General features: G+C 35.8%; 1 protein-coding gene across 4 annotated transcripts in view; it reads left to right on the top strand.

The window, feature by feature from the left end:
- ATP11A (ATPase phospholipid transporting 11A) overlaps nt 1-17,993 on the top strand; it is a 137,064-nt gene that overhangs the window by 72,854 nt on the left and 46,217 nt on the right. For all 4 annotated transcript variants that reach the window (XM_058184436.1, XM_058184438.1, XM_058184437.1 and 1 more), the window contains exons 2-6: nt 5,340-5,462; nt 6,610-6,690; nt 8,085-8,192; nt 15,082-15,210; nt 16,101-16,204. In XM_058184436.1, coding sequence (XP_058040419.1) covers nt 5,340-5,462; nt 6,610-6,690; nt 8,085-8,192; nt 15,082-15,210; nt 16,101-16,204 — 545 coding nt within the window. The remainder of the gene's footprint in view (nt 1-5,339; nt 5,463-6,609; nt 6,691-8,084; nt 8,193-15,081; nt 15,211-16,100; nt 16,205-17,993) is intronic.

The raw sequence follows: 17,993 nt of genomic DNA, 5'->3' as shown, positions 1-17,993 counted from the left end.
CCCCTTCTCTTATCTACATCCTCTCCTCCCTCCACCCTATACCTTCCTTCTCCCTCTTCTCCCTCTCTTCTCCTCTTTCCTACCTCCTACTCTCTCCTCTTTTCTCCCTCCCCACCATTCTAAAATGGTAGCTGGGCAGACCCGACCCTACATTAATTATATTTATACATCTTCAATAATCCCTGTACATTAACCATCACTCCATCCTCTACCCTCAACCCCCCCCAATTACCCTCCCCCTTACCCCCCACCCCCCACGTGACTTCCCAGAACAAAATGCAGGGTATCAAAACTAACAATCATAATCCAAAATAAATCTTAAATTATAATCTCTAGTCACTCCACACATAATCACACTCTCAATTCCCCTCTCCTTCAAAAATATATCTAATACAAAATATTTCCTAAATTTACTCATATGCTATTCAATATTTTTTTATCTGATACTTATTTTGAATATAATCAATCCACATTTTCCATTCTAAAATATATTAATATAAACATGAGAAACAGTTTGATGTAGTGGCTAAACATCAGGCCAGAAACAGGAAGACTGTGATTTCTAGTCCCATTTTAACCACAAAGCCAGCTGGATGACCTTGGGCCAGTTTCTTTTTCTCAGCCCTAGGAAGCAGGCAATGGCAAATCACTTCTGAAAAATCTTACCAAGAAACCAGGGACTTGTCCAGGCAGTCTCTGAAAATCAAATACAATTGAACAGAACACACTTACATACATACACACTTACACACACACACCTATACCAACTGTATGTTTATTGGAATCAATGATGATGATGCAAATAAATTTGAGTGTAATCTGATCGGACCTTGCCACAGTCCCAACAAACACTATTCTCTTAGTGACAGGTTTCTCCTTGATGCAACATGTAAAACCTTTGGGGATTTAAATTGTGACCATTATGATCCACTATGACAGCTTTAATAGCTGTTGTGGCAGCTATTTTCAATTAAGCAAAGTAATGCATTCTGTGTAAATACTGATTTAGGATATTTAAATTAGGAGAGTAAATTATAATATAAGATAACAATGCTAGTTTCTAAATGGAAGACAATAGAAACATGTTGGTTATAATTTAACTTTTATATACAGAGATGCACACACCAAAAAAGAAATATAAATTGTTCCTGGTTTTTATTCCCTTGAAGGTTTAAATGTCAAAAGCTATTATGAGAATTAGAGAACTGTGCTAAATATACAGAATGGATGCCCCAGAGCTATATTTTATTAGGATTCAGACTTATACTTTAATAAAAATCTTGTTTGTACTCTGTTTCAAGGATGAATTATGCTATTTTTTCTGATGCTAATGTATTAATTTGGCCAATTAGTGGAGAGAAATAACAAAGTAAATACTTTTTTATTCTCATAGATTATTATGAGCTTTTTGAGCTAGGCATGAAGCACACCAAGAATATTATCTTTTTCTTTACTGTAAGGTTTCATTCGAAGAATTTTGCAAGTATAAAAGTACATCTCTTCCTCCCTCATCTTTACAGTTCAAGAAACTAGGGAGGCTTGCTTCTGAGTTCTTTGGCAGAGTCCCATTCCTTCCATGATGCTGTTGCCTGGCCATAGTTTAGTCTGTAGCTCTTCCTCCTGTCGTCCAAGGTCATTCCCACATACCATTATATAACTGTAGAGCATATTCCTCCAATGGTAGATGAAGAAACAAGTATCTAGAACAGAGTAAGCTTCAGAGGTCTTTGCTGTTTATAACCTTAAAGAGGTTTAATAAGAATCATGTCTCCTTTTACCGAACTGAGAGAAAGTATAGTATTTAATTTTAATCATAAATGTGTGCTTATTTGGCATCAGATTTATGGGTGGGTGAATCCTGCATAATTATGGAAATACAGAATTTTATTTATTTTATTTTTTATTTATTTTATTTGTCACAACATTATATATAAACATAAGCATGAAATAACTATACGATATATAAGCATATATATAATCATAAGTATGTAATAGCTATATGAAATTGGATACAATCAAAGGGAACATTTGGATAGGAACAGTAGGCACATTGGTGCTCTTATGCACTCCCCTTACAGACTTCTTAGAAATGGGGTGAGGTCAATAATAGATAGTTTTTGGTTATAGCTTTGGGGATTTTGGGAAGAGACCACAGAGTCTGGTAGTGCATTCCAGGCATTAACAACTCTGTTTCTGAAGTCATATTTTCTTCAGTCAAGATTGGAGTGGTTCACATTAAACTTAAATCTATTGTTTGCTCGTGTATTGTTGTGATTGAAGCTGAAGTAGTTTTCAACAGGAAGGATGTTGTAACAGATGATTCTATGAGTTAAGCTCAGGTCTTGTCGAAGGCAGCGTAAATTTTCTAAACCCAGGATTTCAAGTCTGGTGGCATAAGGTATTTTGTTGTAATTAGATGACTGAAGAACTCTTCTTGTAAAATATTTCTGGACACGCTCAACTGTATTAATGTCTGAAATGAGGTATGGGTTCCAGACAGGAGAATTCAAGAATTGGTCTAGCAAATGTTTTATATGCTCTGGTTGGTAGTGTAGTGTTTCTGGAGAAGAAGCTGCGCAAGATTAAGTTTACAACTCTTAAAGCCTTTGTGCGATGTAGTTGCAGTGGGCTTTGGCACTTAGATCATTTGATATGAAAACTCCAAAGTCTTTAACGGGGTGGGGGTCATCTATAAGGTAGTGTCCATCAAGTGTGTATTTAGTGTTCAGATTCTTTTTTCCAATGTGTAAGACAGAGCATTTTTTGGTTGAGATTTGGATTTGCCAAGTTTTTGACCATTCCAACACAAAGTCAAGGTCTTTTTGAAGGGTATCTGTATTGTTGGTAGTGTTAAATAGTTTAACATCGTCAGCGAACACAATTGCTTATAATATGGTCACAGAGATCATTAATGTATAATATGAAGAGTGCTGGTCCAAGAACGCTGCCTTGGGGAACGCCGCTATTGACAGGAACAGGATTTGAAAGGGCACTGCCTATTTTGACCACTTGTTGTCTGTTTGACAGGAATGCTGTTATCCAATTGTGGAGGGGTCCAGAGATGTCGTAGGATTTTAGTTTTAGGCGAAGTTTGTCATGTACCACTGAGTCAAAAGCTTTACAGAAGTCTATGTAAATTGCATCTATTGCTTTGCCCTGATCAAAATTTTAGTCCATATGTTTTTGCAGTGTAGAAGTTGTAAATTACAGGATAATTTTTTTCTGAAACCAGATTGTTTATTAGAGAGTAGGTTGTTTGTTTTTAGGTAGAGGGTAATGGATTGGTTGATGATTGATTCCATTACTTTGCAGGTGACGCAACATAGAGAGATTGGTCTGTAATTTTCAGCTAGGCTGGGGTCTCCTTTTTTGAAGACAGGGATGACCGTGGCTAGTGGGAAGGGAGCTGGTCGTGAAAGCTTTTTCAAAGATTATGCTTAGGGGTTCTGCTAAGCTAGTAGAAAGCATTTTTAAGAAGTATGCACATAGACCATCAGGTCCAATAGATAGAGATGCGGAGTCTGCAAAGTCTGCGAAGGGCCTTTTTGACATTATCTTCTGTGAAATCTATTTGTGTTAGGTTATTGTACTCATTGTTGGTACGACTGGGGAATGATGGGTATGAGCCATTATTGTTAACAAATACTGAGCCGAAGAATGTGTTAAAGAGGTTTGTTTCATCATTATGTTCTTTGCCGTTAGATCCTTTTAGTGGTGGTTGTCAGAAAAGATAATCAGGAGGGACATCAAGATGGAAAAGACCATGAAAGTTGAAACTATGCAGGACAAAGTGAAATGAAATGGAAAGAGAGGTGAAATACAAGGATTGTTAGATTAAAGAGGATGCTTTAAATAATGTTCCTGGATTTGTGTTTCTATAGTGTTTCTCTTGGAAAAGCCCGTAGTTTGTTCCAATAAATAACTCTACTGCAACCAGTGAAGATTTGAGCTAAACTTCCTGTCATCTTATTATTATCAGACTATCAATATATTTTGTTCAGTTGACAGAGGGTATTCTGTAGACAGAAGGATAGTGGTTTGTAAAATCATAGGTAATGGATTAACATAGGAGTCCCCAACCCCCGGTCCGAAGACTGGCACCAGTCCGCAGCATGACAGAAACCAGGCTGCTGAAACAAGTGAAGCCTCATCTGCAAAACCAGGCCCCGTCCGGTCCACAGAAAAATCTCTCCACTTCATGGAACCATTCCCTGGTGCCCAAAAAGTTGAGGGCTGCTGGATTAACATACTGAGTGGACTCAGCCAATTGTCATTTATTCTGAAAGTAATAGATGTGATCTGCAAATTCCTTTGCTTTGCCTTTGTCATTCATTCAGATTCAATTCATTGGCAAATTTGTGGAAGATTCTTTATAGTATAGTTTCAAATATGTTACTAGTGTTTAGGCACACACTATATAGCTAGATCGAAAATTAAAATCCAAGTTAATTAACTTGAAGAATCCCCTAGATAGAAATTTCTGAAATCATAAAATCAGTGGTTTAATTATTTTTTGATTGAATTGCCCTAGAAACATCTGCTCTGAAATTTCTGAATGAAAATACCTTAAACAAAATTTTAGAAACAAAAACTGGAACTATTCAATATACACACATCTTCAAAATACGAGATTTTGAATATGACATTAGCATTGGCTTCACTCTAGTTTGTCAGTAAGAGAGGCAAACTCAAGCACTAGTAGTGTATCCTTGAACCTGTTTGAATATCTAAAACAGACTACAGCGTATATATTTTAAGAACGTTATATTTTCTAACAGGAGCTACTTTCCTGATATATAATATTTATGAATAATACAAAAGTAATTATTGTTTTGAATATAGGATTCTGACAGCTTTCTTACCATCTCAGTATTTGGGAAACTATGTTTTATTTATTTATTTCTATATCAAATGCATAAATCACACATCTCTAGGCAAAGTACAATTAAGCCATTATGTATACATACACACAGTGAATATGTGTGTGTTACATTTTTAAATTTCATATTATGGATATTATTTATTAGAGATTTAATCCTACATGAAGCGTGAGTTGATGCATGTCTCATCAGGTCAGTTATTTATTATTGTTTATTTAATATATTTCTATACTGCTACAATAAAAAGGACTCTTGGAGGCTTACATTAAAATATGATATAAAATGTACTTCATACATATGAAGTACAAAATATGAACACAACAGCACTAAAATAATGCAAACAGGAAAAAAACAAAACCTCAAATCAGGGGAATGCTCCCTAAAACAAAACAAAACAACAACAGAAAACCAAGCTTCTGATATAGAACTACTGGCTGAATTATTATTTTTTCTTCACAGTGTGCTGGGGAAGAGAACTGGGTAGACAATCGGACAATTTATGTTGGGCATCGTGAACCCCCTCCAGGTGCTGAAGCATACATTCTGCAGAGGTATCCAGACAACAGAATAGTCTCATCAAAGGTATTCCCCTCATATCTTTATTCTTTTCACTGCCCCATATCATAGTTATTTAATTTTCCTTATATTTTTAGCTTCAATGTACACATACCCCTGTTTTTATCAACAATTTTAATTTTTGCACCAAAGTCTCTTGTTTAATTGCAGAAGTCTGGCACTGAAATAAAAATTTGTTGTTTACTATTAAAATTTGCCAATAGTCAAAATTTCTGCTGGTTTGTGTTGACTTTATGTGCTGATTTATAGTTACAATATACTATCAATGGATTTTCCCCATAATAGATACATGATTGGCTCCACCAAATCTGTGCTGCAGAAATCAGGTGGACAGCTAGATGCCAGCAAAAATGTGTAGTTTTCTTAGTCTTTCTTGTCATCCAGTGATTATGAAATTATAGCCCACATCTGGTAGCCTCAATATATTGGCTAATTTCAGATAACTTTATTAAAAAAATTAAATTAAAACTAACAAAGACTAATAAGAGTCTAATAAGAGGGAGAATAAGAGCCAAAACAGAAATGACTAACAGATGTACAATAAAATAAAAAATATATCCAAAAATTTTAGCCCAACTTATCATGCAGTCTTTAACTTGTTCATTTTCTGTTTCCAAACTCAACAAAAATTTGTACATTTTAGCAATAGGCTATATAATTGATTTATATAACTCAGTTTCAAATTTTATCATGTTCAAAACCATACATTACTTTATTAAGTTCAAATATAAGGGTCGCATATATGAAAACCATTGACATTTATATGCTTCTGATACCAAATCTTCTCTTAATTTTATTTTAAATGTGAATAGAATAGAACAAATAAGCAATCAAATCATATTAAGGAACTGTAATTAAGTCAGCCTAAGGAACAAACTAGATTTTCGTCTGTATTTCTGCATTATACCTAACAGTACCATCAGTCATTTGAAATTATCAATATGGCTGGATTTCTTCAAGTTATGCAATTTCCTTAATATTTAGGTTGCATAGTCATTATTCAGAGAAAATGCCTTTTAAAGCTGTAGCTCACTGCTTTTCAAGAGCAGTGTTTGTTTTTATAAAAGTATAGTTTGAAAACTCTATTCTATGTTTAAATATATTTTTTGCTGAAATCCATATTCTATTAAAAATGTGACACTTTATTTCCCAGTTAATTATTGATACGCCAACCAGTCCAGTGACAAGCGGGCTCCCACTTTTCTTTGTCATCATTGTAACAGCTATAAAACAAGTAAGCATTTTAGAGTTTTAATTCTTTAGAATTTTAATTTTTCAATTTCAGAAGTGGAGGCAGATCAGGTCTGCATGGTTTTCAAAAAAAGTTTTTCTGAATATTTCATTCATTTCAATGACTGTTGTCATGTTTGATTCCTTCTGCCTTTACATTCCCTCAGTTGGACTGAGAGATAATTGGCCTAAAGCAGTGTTTTTCGGCCTCAATAACTTTAAAGTTGTATGGACTTTTAGAATTCCCCAGTTAGTCAGACAAAAGAAAAAAAGTTTTCCCTTGTTCTGGAAAGTATATCTCACTTTTTGATTTTCAATTTTTATTTTTATTCATGATTACAGCGGTTATATTTGCTGTACCCAAATATATTTATTTATTTATTTATCATTTATCCATTGATTTGTTACTGTCAAGGATGCATTGACTAATAAAAAGGAAATTATAAAACAATTACAATCAAGTGGGAAAAAAGCCTGAAAATAAATATTCAGATACTAATATATTGGAATAAGGCTGTCTACCCTATGCTGTGGAATTATTTTCTAAGTACTTCAGTAGTACTGCAATAATATCATATTTTCTAGTGATGACTATAGAAATAGCTTGTGAGCTTTTAGTCATTAAATAGTTATACAAACTGAGTTTTGTGTTGAATTCTAAGATTCCTGATTGTTGTGTGGACTCCAATGACACCATTAATTTATATTCTAAATTATAATTCTTGGTGTGAATAAATACTGAAAGCTTAAGTATGTCATTGAAATACTTTATGCGTTTCCCAACAGAAGTATTTGTCAGAATTATGTAAGAAAAGGTCTAGATAGAACTGGATTTAAGACCTGCCCCTCTTTTATGCAGGTAGTCCTTGACTTATGACTCCAGTTGATACTGGAATCTCAGTTATTGAGCAATCAAATAGGACATTAAGCAAATAGTTCATTGAGAATTCCTTACCTTACTGTCCTGACTCTCCATCCTCTGCTTGAATTTTGGCTCCCTCTCATCTCTGGGGACTGGCTGAAAGAGCTGCCTTCTGAAGAAGTTCAGCTTCCCTCCTTGCATGGAAAGGTACTCCTTTGGCAGGGAGCACAAATGGAGTTAAATCTTCAAGAATGCATGGAGGGAAACTCAGTTCCAGAAGCAGAGATTCCACTCTTAAAGCTCTAGCCTCTGTTCTTCCCTCACTATGGGATACAGATTTATTAATGTTTTTCACCTCCTTCTTTCTTTCCTGGTTTCTCTAATTTGTGGTGCATAATAGGCCAAAGGATAAAAAAGAAAGTCAGTTTCAAGTGGACACAAACATGCAATTGTTTTGGTCACTATGTACCAGTAGTTTGCCATTTTCTTCTTCTAGCACACATTTGATTGTATGTTTTCTTTGCGGTTTCATTCAGGGATATGAAGATTGGCTTCGTCATAAAGCTGACAATGCAATGAATCAGTGTCCCGTTCATTTTATTCGTCATGGCAAACTGGTTCGAAAGCAGAGCCACAAACTAAGAGTAAGTATCAAGGGTCAATAAATATAACTATGGGGTTTCTTGATACGAGGGTGTGTATTTTTGACGGTTTCACTTATGGGAAATAGACATTTCATAAATAAATGTACTGTAGATTTAATGAAGTTACAGTTGTTCATATTGCCAAAGGGTGTGCCATTAATGGTTTCCTATTATGGTATATGGCCAGAGGTGGTATTCAGCCAGTTCGTATCGGTTCAGGCGAATCTGTAGTCCCACCTGCCCCGACGTAATGACGTCCTATTTAGCCACGTTTTCAAGGCCGGACACCTGCACAGAAGGTGTGCGCATGAGCAAAGTGCATACGTGGAAGGTCAGGCACATGCGCAGAAGGCACACACAGTGAACCAGTGGTAAGAATATTGGAAACCCACCGCTGTATATGCATTTGATCCAGTTATGTGATAAAACATAGAGAATTATACAGAGCAGTAAAAAAGGAATTCTATCAATCCCATTATCCATCAAGTGAACAAAGAGATGTTATCTCACTATCTGCATGAATCAATCTGCCAAAAGGTAAGAATGTTTGATTTGCACAAAGCAACACTTTGTGGTTAGCCATGATAATAGCTAAGCTATGATTAGCCACAAAGTAGCTAAGAATTACCATGGCATTCTCTTCTCAGCCCAAAGTGAACTTGTGACATGACTCCATTGTTAATAATATCCCTTCTTCTGTTACATTTTTATGGTTTTTAAAAGTTTTTATAATTAATAATTAGTTTTATGCATTTATTTATATTTTTGCTTTATTGTACACTAGCCAGAATTGTTTTGGGGAAGTGGGCAACTACATAATTTAGATTAAATAAATAATTAAATAAAGTGTATTATTTTATTGTTCCCAATGTAAGTGGGATTGGAGTACATGAATCGTACGCCATAAGAAATGTAATTATGCCGCTCTGTGCTCATAATCAAGTTAATGGGTGCTAAGAAAGATATCAGTACTGTATTTAAGGCTTCACATGGCTTGGTTTTTGTTTCAAAAAGTAGTCCCTTATTTGTTGTAATGTAAATAGCTACTCAAATCCATTTTGAATGAATTCCACTGTACTCTCTTTCAGAATTTTTAAAGTAGCTGGGAATAAGATTACAGACAAACAAGATTAGAGAGATAGTATAAAGCAAGCCAGTAAGACTGGTATTGTAGCAGGCCGAATTTGTTCTTTGCAACTTGAACTTTACACAACCTGTAAATACTGAACCAATGGATCTTAAGAGTTCTGTTTCACTGAAAAAGGAGACTAATTCTAGCACTTTCTTCATGATGGGCTCTTGGGAGTCTTCCTATCTAGGTTTGTGGCAAACATTAATATATATGTAGTACAGGCAGAAGGGATCTCTTTAATAATTTGAAAACTACAACTGGGATTCTCTTTGTATATTTTCATCTCTGCAGATCTAAAATAATTTTATATATAGGAACTATCAGCATAACAAATCAGATGAATGCAAGTGTATATTTAAAAAAAAGACAAGAAAGAATGAAAGGGTAATTAATTTCATCCATAACATCTCTGAATGTTCATGTTGATTGTATATGCTGATTCCTCAACTCTCCATAGTTTACTGAGGGGCCATTTTGTTACACTTCCTGCTTAATAGGCAGACGGGCTTTTCAAATTCATTTTTCTTACTGGGAAAAAAAACTGCAATATGAGAAAAATGAAGGCAAAGCCGGTAATTGGCTACCTGGCTGGGTGTTGTTTATTGTTCAGTAAAATTTACTTAAATATATGGAACATTCTTTTGAATATACAAGGATTGTGCTCTTGATTTATAGAATTATTATTGAGATTTAATTTCTACCTGGATTTTGAAAGCACTTTTTATGCAATGGGATATGGATCCTTTTATTGTTGTTGAGGGCTATTTAAAAAAACAGTTTTCTCCTGGTGGCTGTCTCAGTCTGTTAGCCCTTTCAGGAAGAGCAGAAAACCAATGTCACATCTTTACTTTTATTGTAAAGCTATAGTAAGAGAACACTGCAACTCTGAATCTTTGTGTTATATAGGGAAGGGCTTGCCTAAGATGTTTACACACTTATATTCTTATCCCAGAGTGAACACCTTTTATCTGACCATTGTTTTAATAGCATCTCTTTCTTCGGTTTCTCAAGACCATTCCCTCCCTTTCTTACATCCTCATTCAATTTAACCTAAATAATAGATAAATAAATAAGCCATAAATAAATAAAAATAATCTAAAAGTCAATAAAAGTAACATTGGCATTTTGCTTTTTAGTACCAAATTGAGAAGAAATTGTCACTAAAGTCAATAATTCTTCACCTTTTAATGATAGCTAATGCTAGAACATTTGTTCCTTTAAGATGGCGCTGTAGACATAGCCTATCTGGATTTTAGAAAAGTATTTGATACAGTTCCACATAACAAACCCATAAAAAAGGTAGCGCCTAGAACTTAACCACTGGGTGGTTCAGTGGATAGGAAATTGGCTCAGGGATAGATCCCAGTGTGTGCTCATTAATGGGGCACTGTCTGAACAGTCACAAGTAGTGTACCACAAAGCGCAGTCTAATTCCTGTTCTATTCAGTATGTTTGTAAATGATATAGTAGAAGGAATGTTAGATAAGGTTTTTGCTGATGACATTAAGGTGTGTGATAGAATTGCCATTCCTGGGCTATTCATAACATGGAAAATGATTTTGCATTGCTGAAAAATTGATAAAAAATGTGGAAACCGCTGTTCAGTGTTTCTAAAGGCAATATCCAGGGATGGGTTCTATTCACCTCTGCTACTAGATCTCAGTGGGTGCACGCGCACATGTGCAAGCTTCTGCACATGTGCAGATCATCTGTGATAACATCTGGTTGGGTGGGCGGAGCCTCCCGCTGCCGTTACTACTGGTTTGCAAGAACTGGACCGAACCTGGAGCAACCCAGCACTGGTAATACCATGCACTTAGAGAAACAGAATTCTTTAGCAGAGCACAGTATTGGGGGTTCAGTGTTAGACAGAACAACAGAAGAAAAGGATTTAGATGTGCTCATTACAGATGACTGCAAAAGGAATAAACAGTATGGCCAGGCAGCTGTGAAGGCAAATAAAATTTTGGATGCATCACTAGAAGGATCACCAATAGGAAAAAAATAGGTCCTAATCCCACATATAGAATTAGTCAGACCTCATTTGGAGAATACTGTGTCCAGTTCTGGAGACCTCATTTAAAAAAAGATATTGATAAGATTGAGCAAGTCCAGAGACAGGCAATAAAATAAAAAAGGGCCGGTGAATGGCGCAGGCTGGTAAGGCCTGTTATTAAGAACAGCCTGTTATTAAGAACACAAAGCCTGCAATTACTGCAGGTTCGAGCCCGGCCCAAGGTTGACTCAGCCTTCCATCCTTTATAAGGTAGGTAAAATGAGGACCCAGATTGTTGGGGGGGCAATAAGTTGACTTTGTAAAAATATATACAAATAGAATGAGACTATTGCCTTATACACTGTAAGCCGCCCTGAGTCTTCGGAGAAGGGCGGGGTATAAATGTAAACAAAACAAAACAAAAAAATTTGTGCAAGGTCTGAGGGACAAAACATATCAGGAGAGATTAGAGGAATTGAATATGTACAGCCTGGGTGACAGAAGGCAAAGGGATGACATGACTAAAACTATAAAATATGTTAAGGTTCTAGAAAGCAGTATTTTCAATATTAAGCAAAAATCAGGAACACAGGGGCGTAATCTCAAACTGACAAGAGGGAAGTTCAAATGTAATGTCAGAAAGTATTACTTCACAGAAAGAGTAGTGAAAGCTTGGAACCAACTTCCAGCAGAGATAGTGGGTCAGTCATCAGTAACTGAGTTTAAACATACTTGAGATAAAACACGTCCATCATCTGACGGAAGGTAAAAAATAATAAAATAAAAATAAATAAATAAATAATAAAAATAATAAATAAAGTAAGCAAAAATTTGAAGAGCAGACTCAATAGATCACTAGGTCTTTTCTGCCATCAGTTTTCTATGTCTCTGTGTTAAATTTAATCTCTTCCCCTTCCTTCTAATACATATGACAGCTCAGATTGACACTTGACACAAATGTAGCGACATCTTTTTTTCTTTTCTTCTATTCAATCCTGTCTCATTCTCAGACTCCCTGGACAAGTCTCTGCAGTTTTCTTGGCAGGATTTTTCGTTTGCCATTGCCTGCTTCCTACAGTTGAGCGAAAGCAACTAGCCCAAGTTCGCTCAGTTGGCTTTGTGCCTAATTGGGACTAGAACTCAAGAGTATTCTGGTTTCTGGCCCCCAGCCTTAACCACTACACCAGATTGGCTCTTTACACTACTATATCCAGGGACACTGAGTTCTAGTGCCACTGTAGGCAGAAAGCCAGCTAGGTGACCTTGGGCTAGTTCTCAAGATTAGCAATTTTAAATTGGGTGGACTGCAACTCCCAGAATTATGAGTGGAGCAATGCTGGGCTAGTTTCAGCCCTAGAAAGCAGGCAACAGCAAATCACTTCTGAAAAACATTGCCAAGAAAATTGCAGGGAATTGTCCAGGCAGTCTGTGATAACTGGACACAATTGACCACACAAACTGAGCTTGATTTCTAGACATGTCCTTATTTTATTGAGACAATAAGGAAAGTGTTAGTCACTGTCGTCTTATGATATGTATTTTTTGTTAATCTTTAAGGTACTGTAAGTTTACAATATGAAAGTATTTAAAGCAGATCAAGGCATGTTATTTATTTAACAGCTAAGAATTTTTAATTGTGTGTCCAGGTAAGTGAGTACAGCATATGTGGAAATGACTTGCAAGAAGGGCATCAGGTTTCCCACAATCATAAGCACATCATATTTGTATTAATTAAAACAGTCTAATTTTTTTCCAGGCTTCTGTGTGTGGGAGGGGCAGAGAGGCTGCCAATGCTTTAGCAATAGCAATTACTTATATACTGCCCCGTAGTGCTTTACTGCACTCTCTGAGCAGTTTACAATGTCAGCATATTGCCCCCAACAATCTGGTTCCTCATTTTACCAACCTTGGAAGAATGGAAGGCTGAGTCAACCTTGAGTCCAGGATTGAACTCTTGGCTGTGGGCGTAGTTAGCCTGCAGTGCTGCATTCTAACCACTGCATCTTCACAGCTCCTTTAAGCAGTTTACTAATTAAAGTTAATGCAGCTCTTAAAGAAATCGAGCAGTTTTTCTGCGGGCTCATGAGGAAGCTAAGAAAAAGAGGGATAGCTTTAGTGAATGGCAAAGGAGTATAATTTTGGAATGTTCATTTCATACATTATGGTTTACAGTTTTTTTCTAGGTCAGTAAGTACTTCTGCTTGGTTGGTGTGCCTTTTCCATTCCTCTAGAGAGAGTTTTGCATATTGTTTTACTTCATTGGTGCATGAAAAATGACTACAGAAATGTTCTACAGAAATGGTTCCACAGAAATGGTTCCACATTTTTCTTCCTCTTCTACTTTAAACTGAACTTAAAACAAAACTGAAAGATATTATCTATAGGTGTTTTTTAGGCAGTGCTATTAGAAAAATATTGGGTGTTTCATTGCTGTTCTTTAAATATTTTTAATTTTCTGTTTAAAAGCTTAGAGTTTTTCAAAATGAAGTTTGTTCATAAAAGCTGCAAAAATGCACAAATGTATTTCTGTTTTGATATATCTGCAAGGAACAAATGAATTTGATCCTTCATTTATATTGTTTCTCTTGGAGCTAACAGTCTAAAAGTACAAATTTCAATAATCCCTGAGAACTCCACTTGTGTTCAAGAGTGATCCTCTGTTCCTATTTATTCCTAAATTTCAGGAAATACCATAAGTTCTTGCAATCACAGCTAACATAGTACAAAATCATGAGAATTATAGCTTGGCATACTTCAAGCATGTCACCTAGGTGGACACTTTTCAGTCGGCTATCTTGACACCAATTAAAATGATGAAATTTGCATTGTCACATTGAGATATCACAAAACAAACGTTTTCCATTAGCATTACAATGCAGCATGCAAGTATGTGAGGGGTGATGTTTGCATTGCAATGTCTCAACGTGTATCTCATTTCTTGTTAAAACTGCAATTCCCCAATTTATCACCTGATATATAATATTGTAGCTGAGCAGTACAGGAGACTGTGACTGTGCTATGATTTCCTGAACAGAACAGAACTAAAATAAAGTTAATAGAGGTTGCAAATTATCCAATTTATTATGAGTATTTTAGTGAATTTCTAGTTTTTTTTCCATTTGTAATTATAGTCCTGCAGCTCTGTGGATTGTATATAGGCCTAGACAGAAATAACAAAGTACTATACGGTTATATCAGAAATTTTCAAATAAATCCTGAATCCTTATGTGCATATCATGCTTATACTGCATTTCAGTATGGCAATAAAATCACAGAAGGAATCATGGTATAGTCACTGATATTATTTACATATTAGATTAAATCCAAATTAAATTATATTGTATAATTGTGGCCTAGGTTTAATCCACTTAATGACTGTATTAACATGTCATGCTAGGCCATGATCTGTTTTGACCATGATTTATTGAATATGCTACTCTGATTGGCCTAATACTAAGCTACTAACATGGGATATAAACACCATTAAGATACAAACAACAAAACTACATTATGACTTATCATATTCTGTAACCAAGTCTGTATGTTGAGTGTGCAGTGCTAATAAACTATAATAATTTTATTTATGGATAATATTAAGCAATATTGTTGAGCTTCTGTGTTATGTTAGATATCATACTAAGCCTAAAAATAGACAAATCACATTTTGGTTTAACACGATGTTAACAGTGTATTCACTTTTAAAGGGAGCAACTCTAATGTTATTCTAACCATACTTTCTCCCTGTCCTTCCCCCCCACTAGGTTGGAGACATTGTGATGGTAAAAGAAGATGAAACATTCCCCTGTGATTTAATACTATTGTCAAGTAGTCGATCAGATGGCACATGTTTTGTTACAACAGCAAGTTTGGATGGTGAATCAAGTCATAAGGTAACAAGTTTAATTTAATGATAGTCTCTAGCTGAAGATCAGGCATTGGATGTTTCTCTTGTATTACAGAACCTCAATTTATGAATGAAAGTATTTATGTTTCTGAAGGATTAAGTAACCTAAAGCTACAATATTACTTTTGTAGGTGAGTCATAACGCAAACCCTCATCTCCAAAGGGGATCACAATAGGCCAGATCGCAGATGTAGTATCCTGGTAGAAATTCAACTGCTTTTATATCTTTGTCAACATTGCACACCTTAAGAGGAGCAGGGTTTAGTTGCAGTGGTGTGAGGATCATCTTACCTTTTATGACCTTATGTCCTCTGAATAAGTCTCCTTTTTAATTGTGGGGCTTTCTTCCAAATAGACCAGTATAGATTTATGACATATGAGACCTTCTTCCAAACAGACTGGTATAGATTTATGCAATAAACCTGTTCACATTTCAAAGAATGGGCATCCTGAAAAATCAGCTCCAGATTTTCACCATTCCTCTGCCCACTACTGTACTTGCTGTCACCATCCTGATAGGACAGGTGTGCTTCTCATAATTAAAAGATTATCCACTTTTGGTTTAATACATGGCATATCAAAATTTGAATCTGTTCAGAGAATTAGTTCTGCACCATTTTGAAAATATGAGCTTTCTCATACAGTTTATAATTTGCTAATTTAACATAGTAGAGCCATGTAAAATGGTTTGGATTACTTACAATCTCAGAATTTATATCTTCAAAGATAGCTGTTTGGTAATCGTTCAGAATTGCCGAATTTGTCAATGCCGTACTGTTTTGACCATGTGACCACAGATGGAAAGATGAGAAGAACTGTGTTTCATGTTCAAAGCTCCTGTTTCCAATTTCACTGTTACTTCGTTTTTTATTCTAGACATATTATGCGGTCCAAGATACAAAGAATCTTCACAATGAACAAGATATTGACAAACTACATGCTACCATTGAATGTGAACAACCTCAGCCTGATCTTTATAAGTAAGAACATGTAATTTATTATGTTCTTACTTATTCTGTCTTCACTAATACCACTTTAAGTACATTAAACCCCCAAGTGTAGAAGTGCAGATTTTGAGAAGATATCTGGAACAATGAAGACGTTCCTAATTCTTCTATTCTCTTAAAGTGACCTCTGCCTCAAGTGATCAAGATGAATAAAAAAACACTGACTGTCAGCCCAAGAAAACTAGAAAGGAAATGGTTTGATATTTATTTATGGCTCTTTAGTGCTGAGGTATGGTAACTCATTTTTCAAACATTGGTATTATATTTCAACTAAGTGTTCTTTTGTTCAATTATATGATTGTTTTCTGTATAGTTCTTTCAGACCAGTTAATGGTTTAGGATAGCTCCAGTTTCTGCCAACTCTTCTTTCATCCTTTATTGAGATGTCTCAGTTTCTGCCAACTCTTCTTTCATCCTTTATTGAGATGTCCAAGTTGGGATGGTAATTACATAACATTTGACTCCTAACCATTTATTCCCCACTTGTAATACGGGCCTAGAATTAGGGCTACATGTCCTAACTCATTAATGATACCCACATTACATTTTGATCATTTAAATATACATTTGAGCAGCCTGCTGGGGAGGGGGAATGATGGCATGGACCACATCTTCCCAGCCATCCTCATTACAGAACTGGTGAGGCTAGGGATGGTCCAACATTGGGAAATGATTCACTTTGTCATTTTGCCCAAGATGACCAGAGCGGTAATCCTAGGCTTAGCCTGGCTGGACAAATGGGTCAGCCCCCACGGTTCACTCGCATCATCCTGAAACTCTGAAGGGCCTGTTTGTCAAGGAACTGTCCTCAAACATCTGGATCCTGAACAGCCCTTCGTGATTCAGGCTGATGCGAGCAACGTCAGCATGGGGGCCATCCTTCTGCAAACCAACAAAAAGGGCGAACTGCAACCCTGCGCATATACATTAAATATACAATTGAATGATATGGTGATGCCTTACTTAAAAGTTAAAGTATAATCCTGGGTCATATTTACCTGAAAATCTGAAAAGTTACATGAACATAGAAATGTATTTAGAGAAATGAGAGAAATATATATAGAATTTAATCATTTGTGGCTGCAAGTAGATATATTTGTGCTTCTTTGTTCCAACTTACTCATTTTAATGCCAGTTCCCCAGAGTTTATTAGGTTGCACACTGATGCAACTTTGGAATAAGATCAGAGATCACCTAACACAATAAGCATTACTTCCATATTAGTAATTTTAGGCACCACTCTCTGCATCGGTTCCTGGCCATTAGCTTTCAGTCTCCTAGCGTGCTTTGCAAAAGCTACAAAAGCTCTGACTTTTCGCTATCCAAGTTTAACATGCAGTCAAATAAATAAGAAAATAAGATCTACTACAAATCAAGCTCAATTCTTGCTGAGTTAGACAAACCTAACCATCCAGTTCTCTTGGTGAAATGAAGTTACTTCATTTTTCTGGGATTTCTTTTTTTTAAAATGTCTTGGTCTTGGACTTCTCAAATGGACTCTCATCCAGGGGAACCATGGCCAACTCCACTTAGCTTTTTAGATCAGCCAAGGTCAATTAGCTGCTGCTGTCAAGCTGGATATTTAAATAATTACTGTTAAAGAAGAAGCAGAATCCTTGCGTATATGAAGGCAAGGAGAGATCTGTCAAAATAACTAAAGCAAAAGAACTGGACTATTGCATCCAGTTTTGGTCTCCACGATGTAAAAAAGATGTTGAGACTCTAGAAAGAGTGCAGAGAAGAGCAACGGGGATGATTGGAG

Source organism: Ahaetulla prasina, chromosome 5, assembly GCF_028640845.1.
Source record: "Ahaetulla prasina isolate Xishuangbanna chromosome 5, ASM2864084v1, whole genome shotgun sequence".
Lineage (NCBI taxonomy): Eukaryota > Metazoa > Chordata > Lepidosauria > Squamata > Colubridae > Ahaetulla > Ahaetulla prasina.
This window is presented reverse-complemented; position numbering and strand designations above follow the sequence as displayed.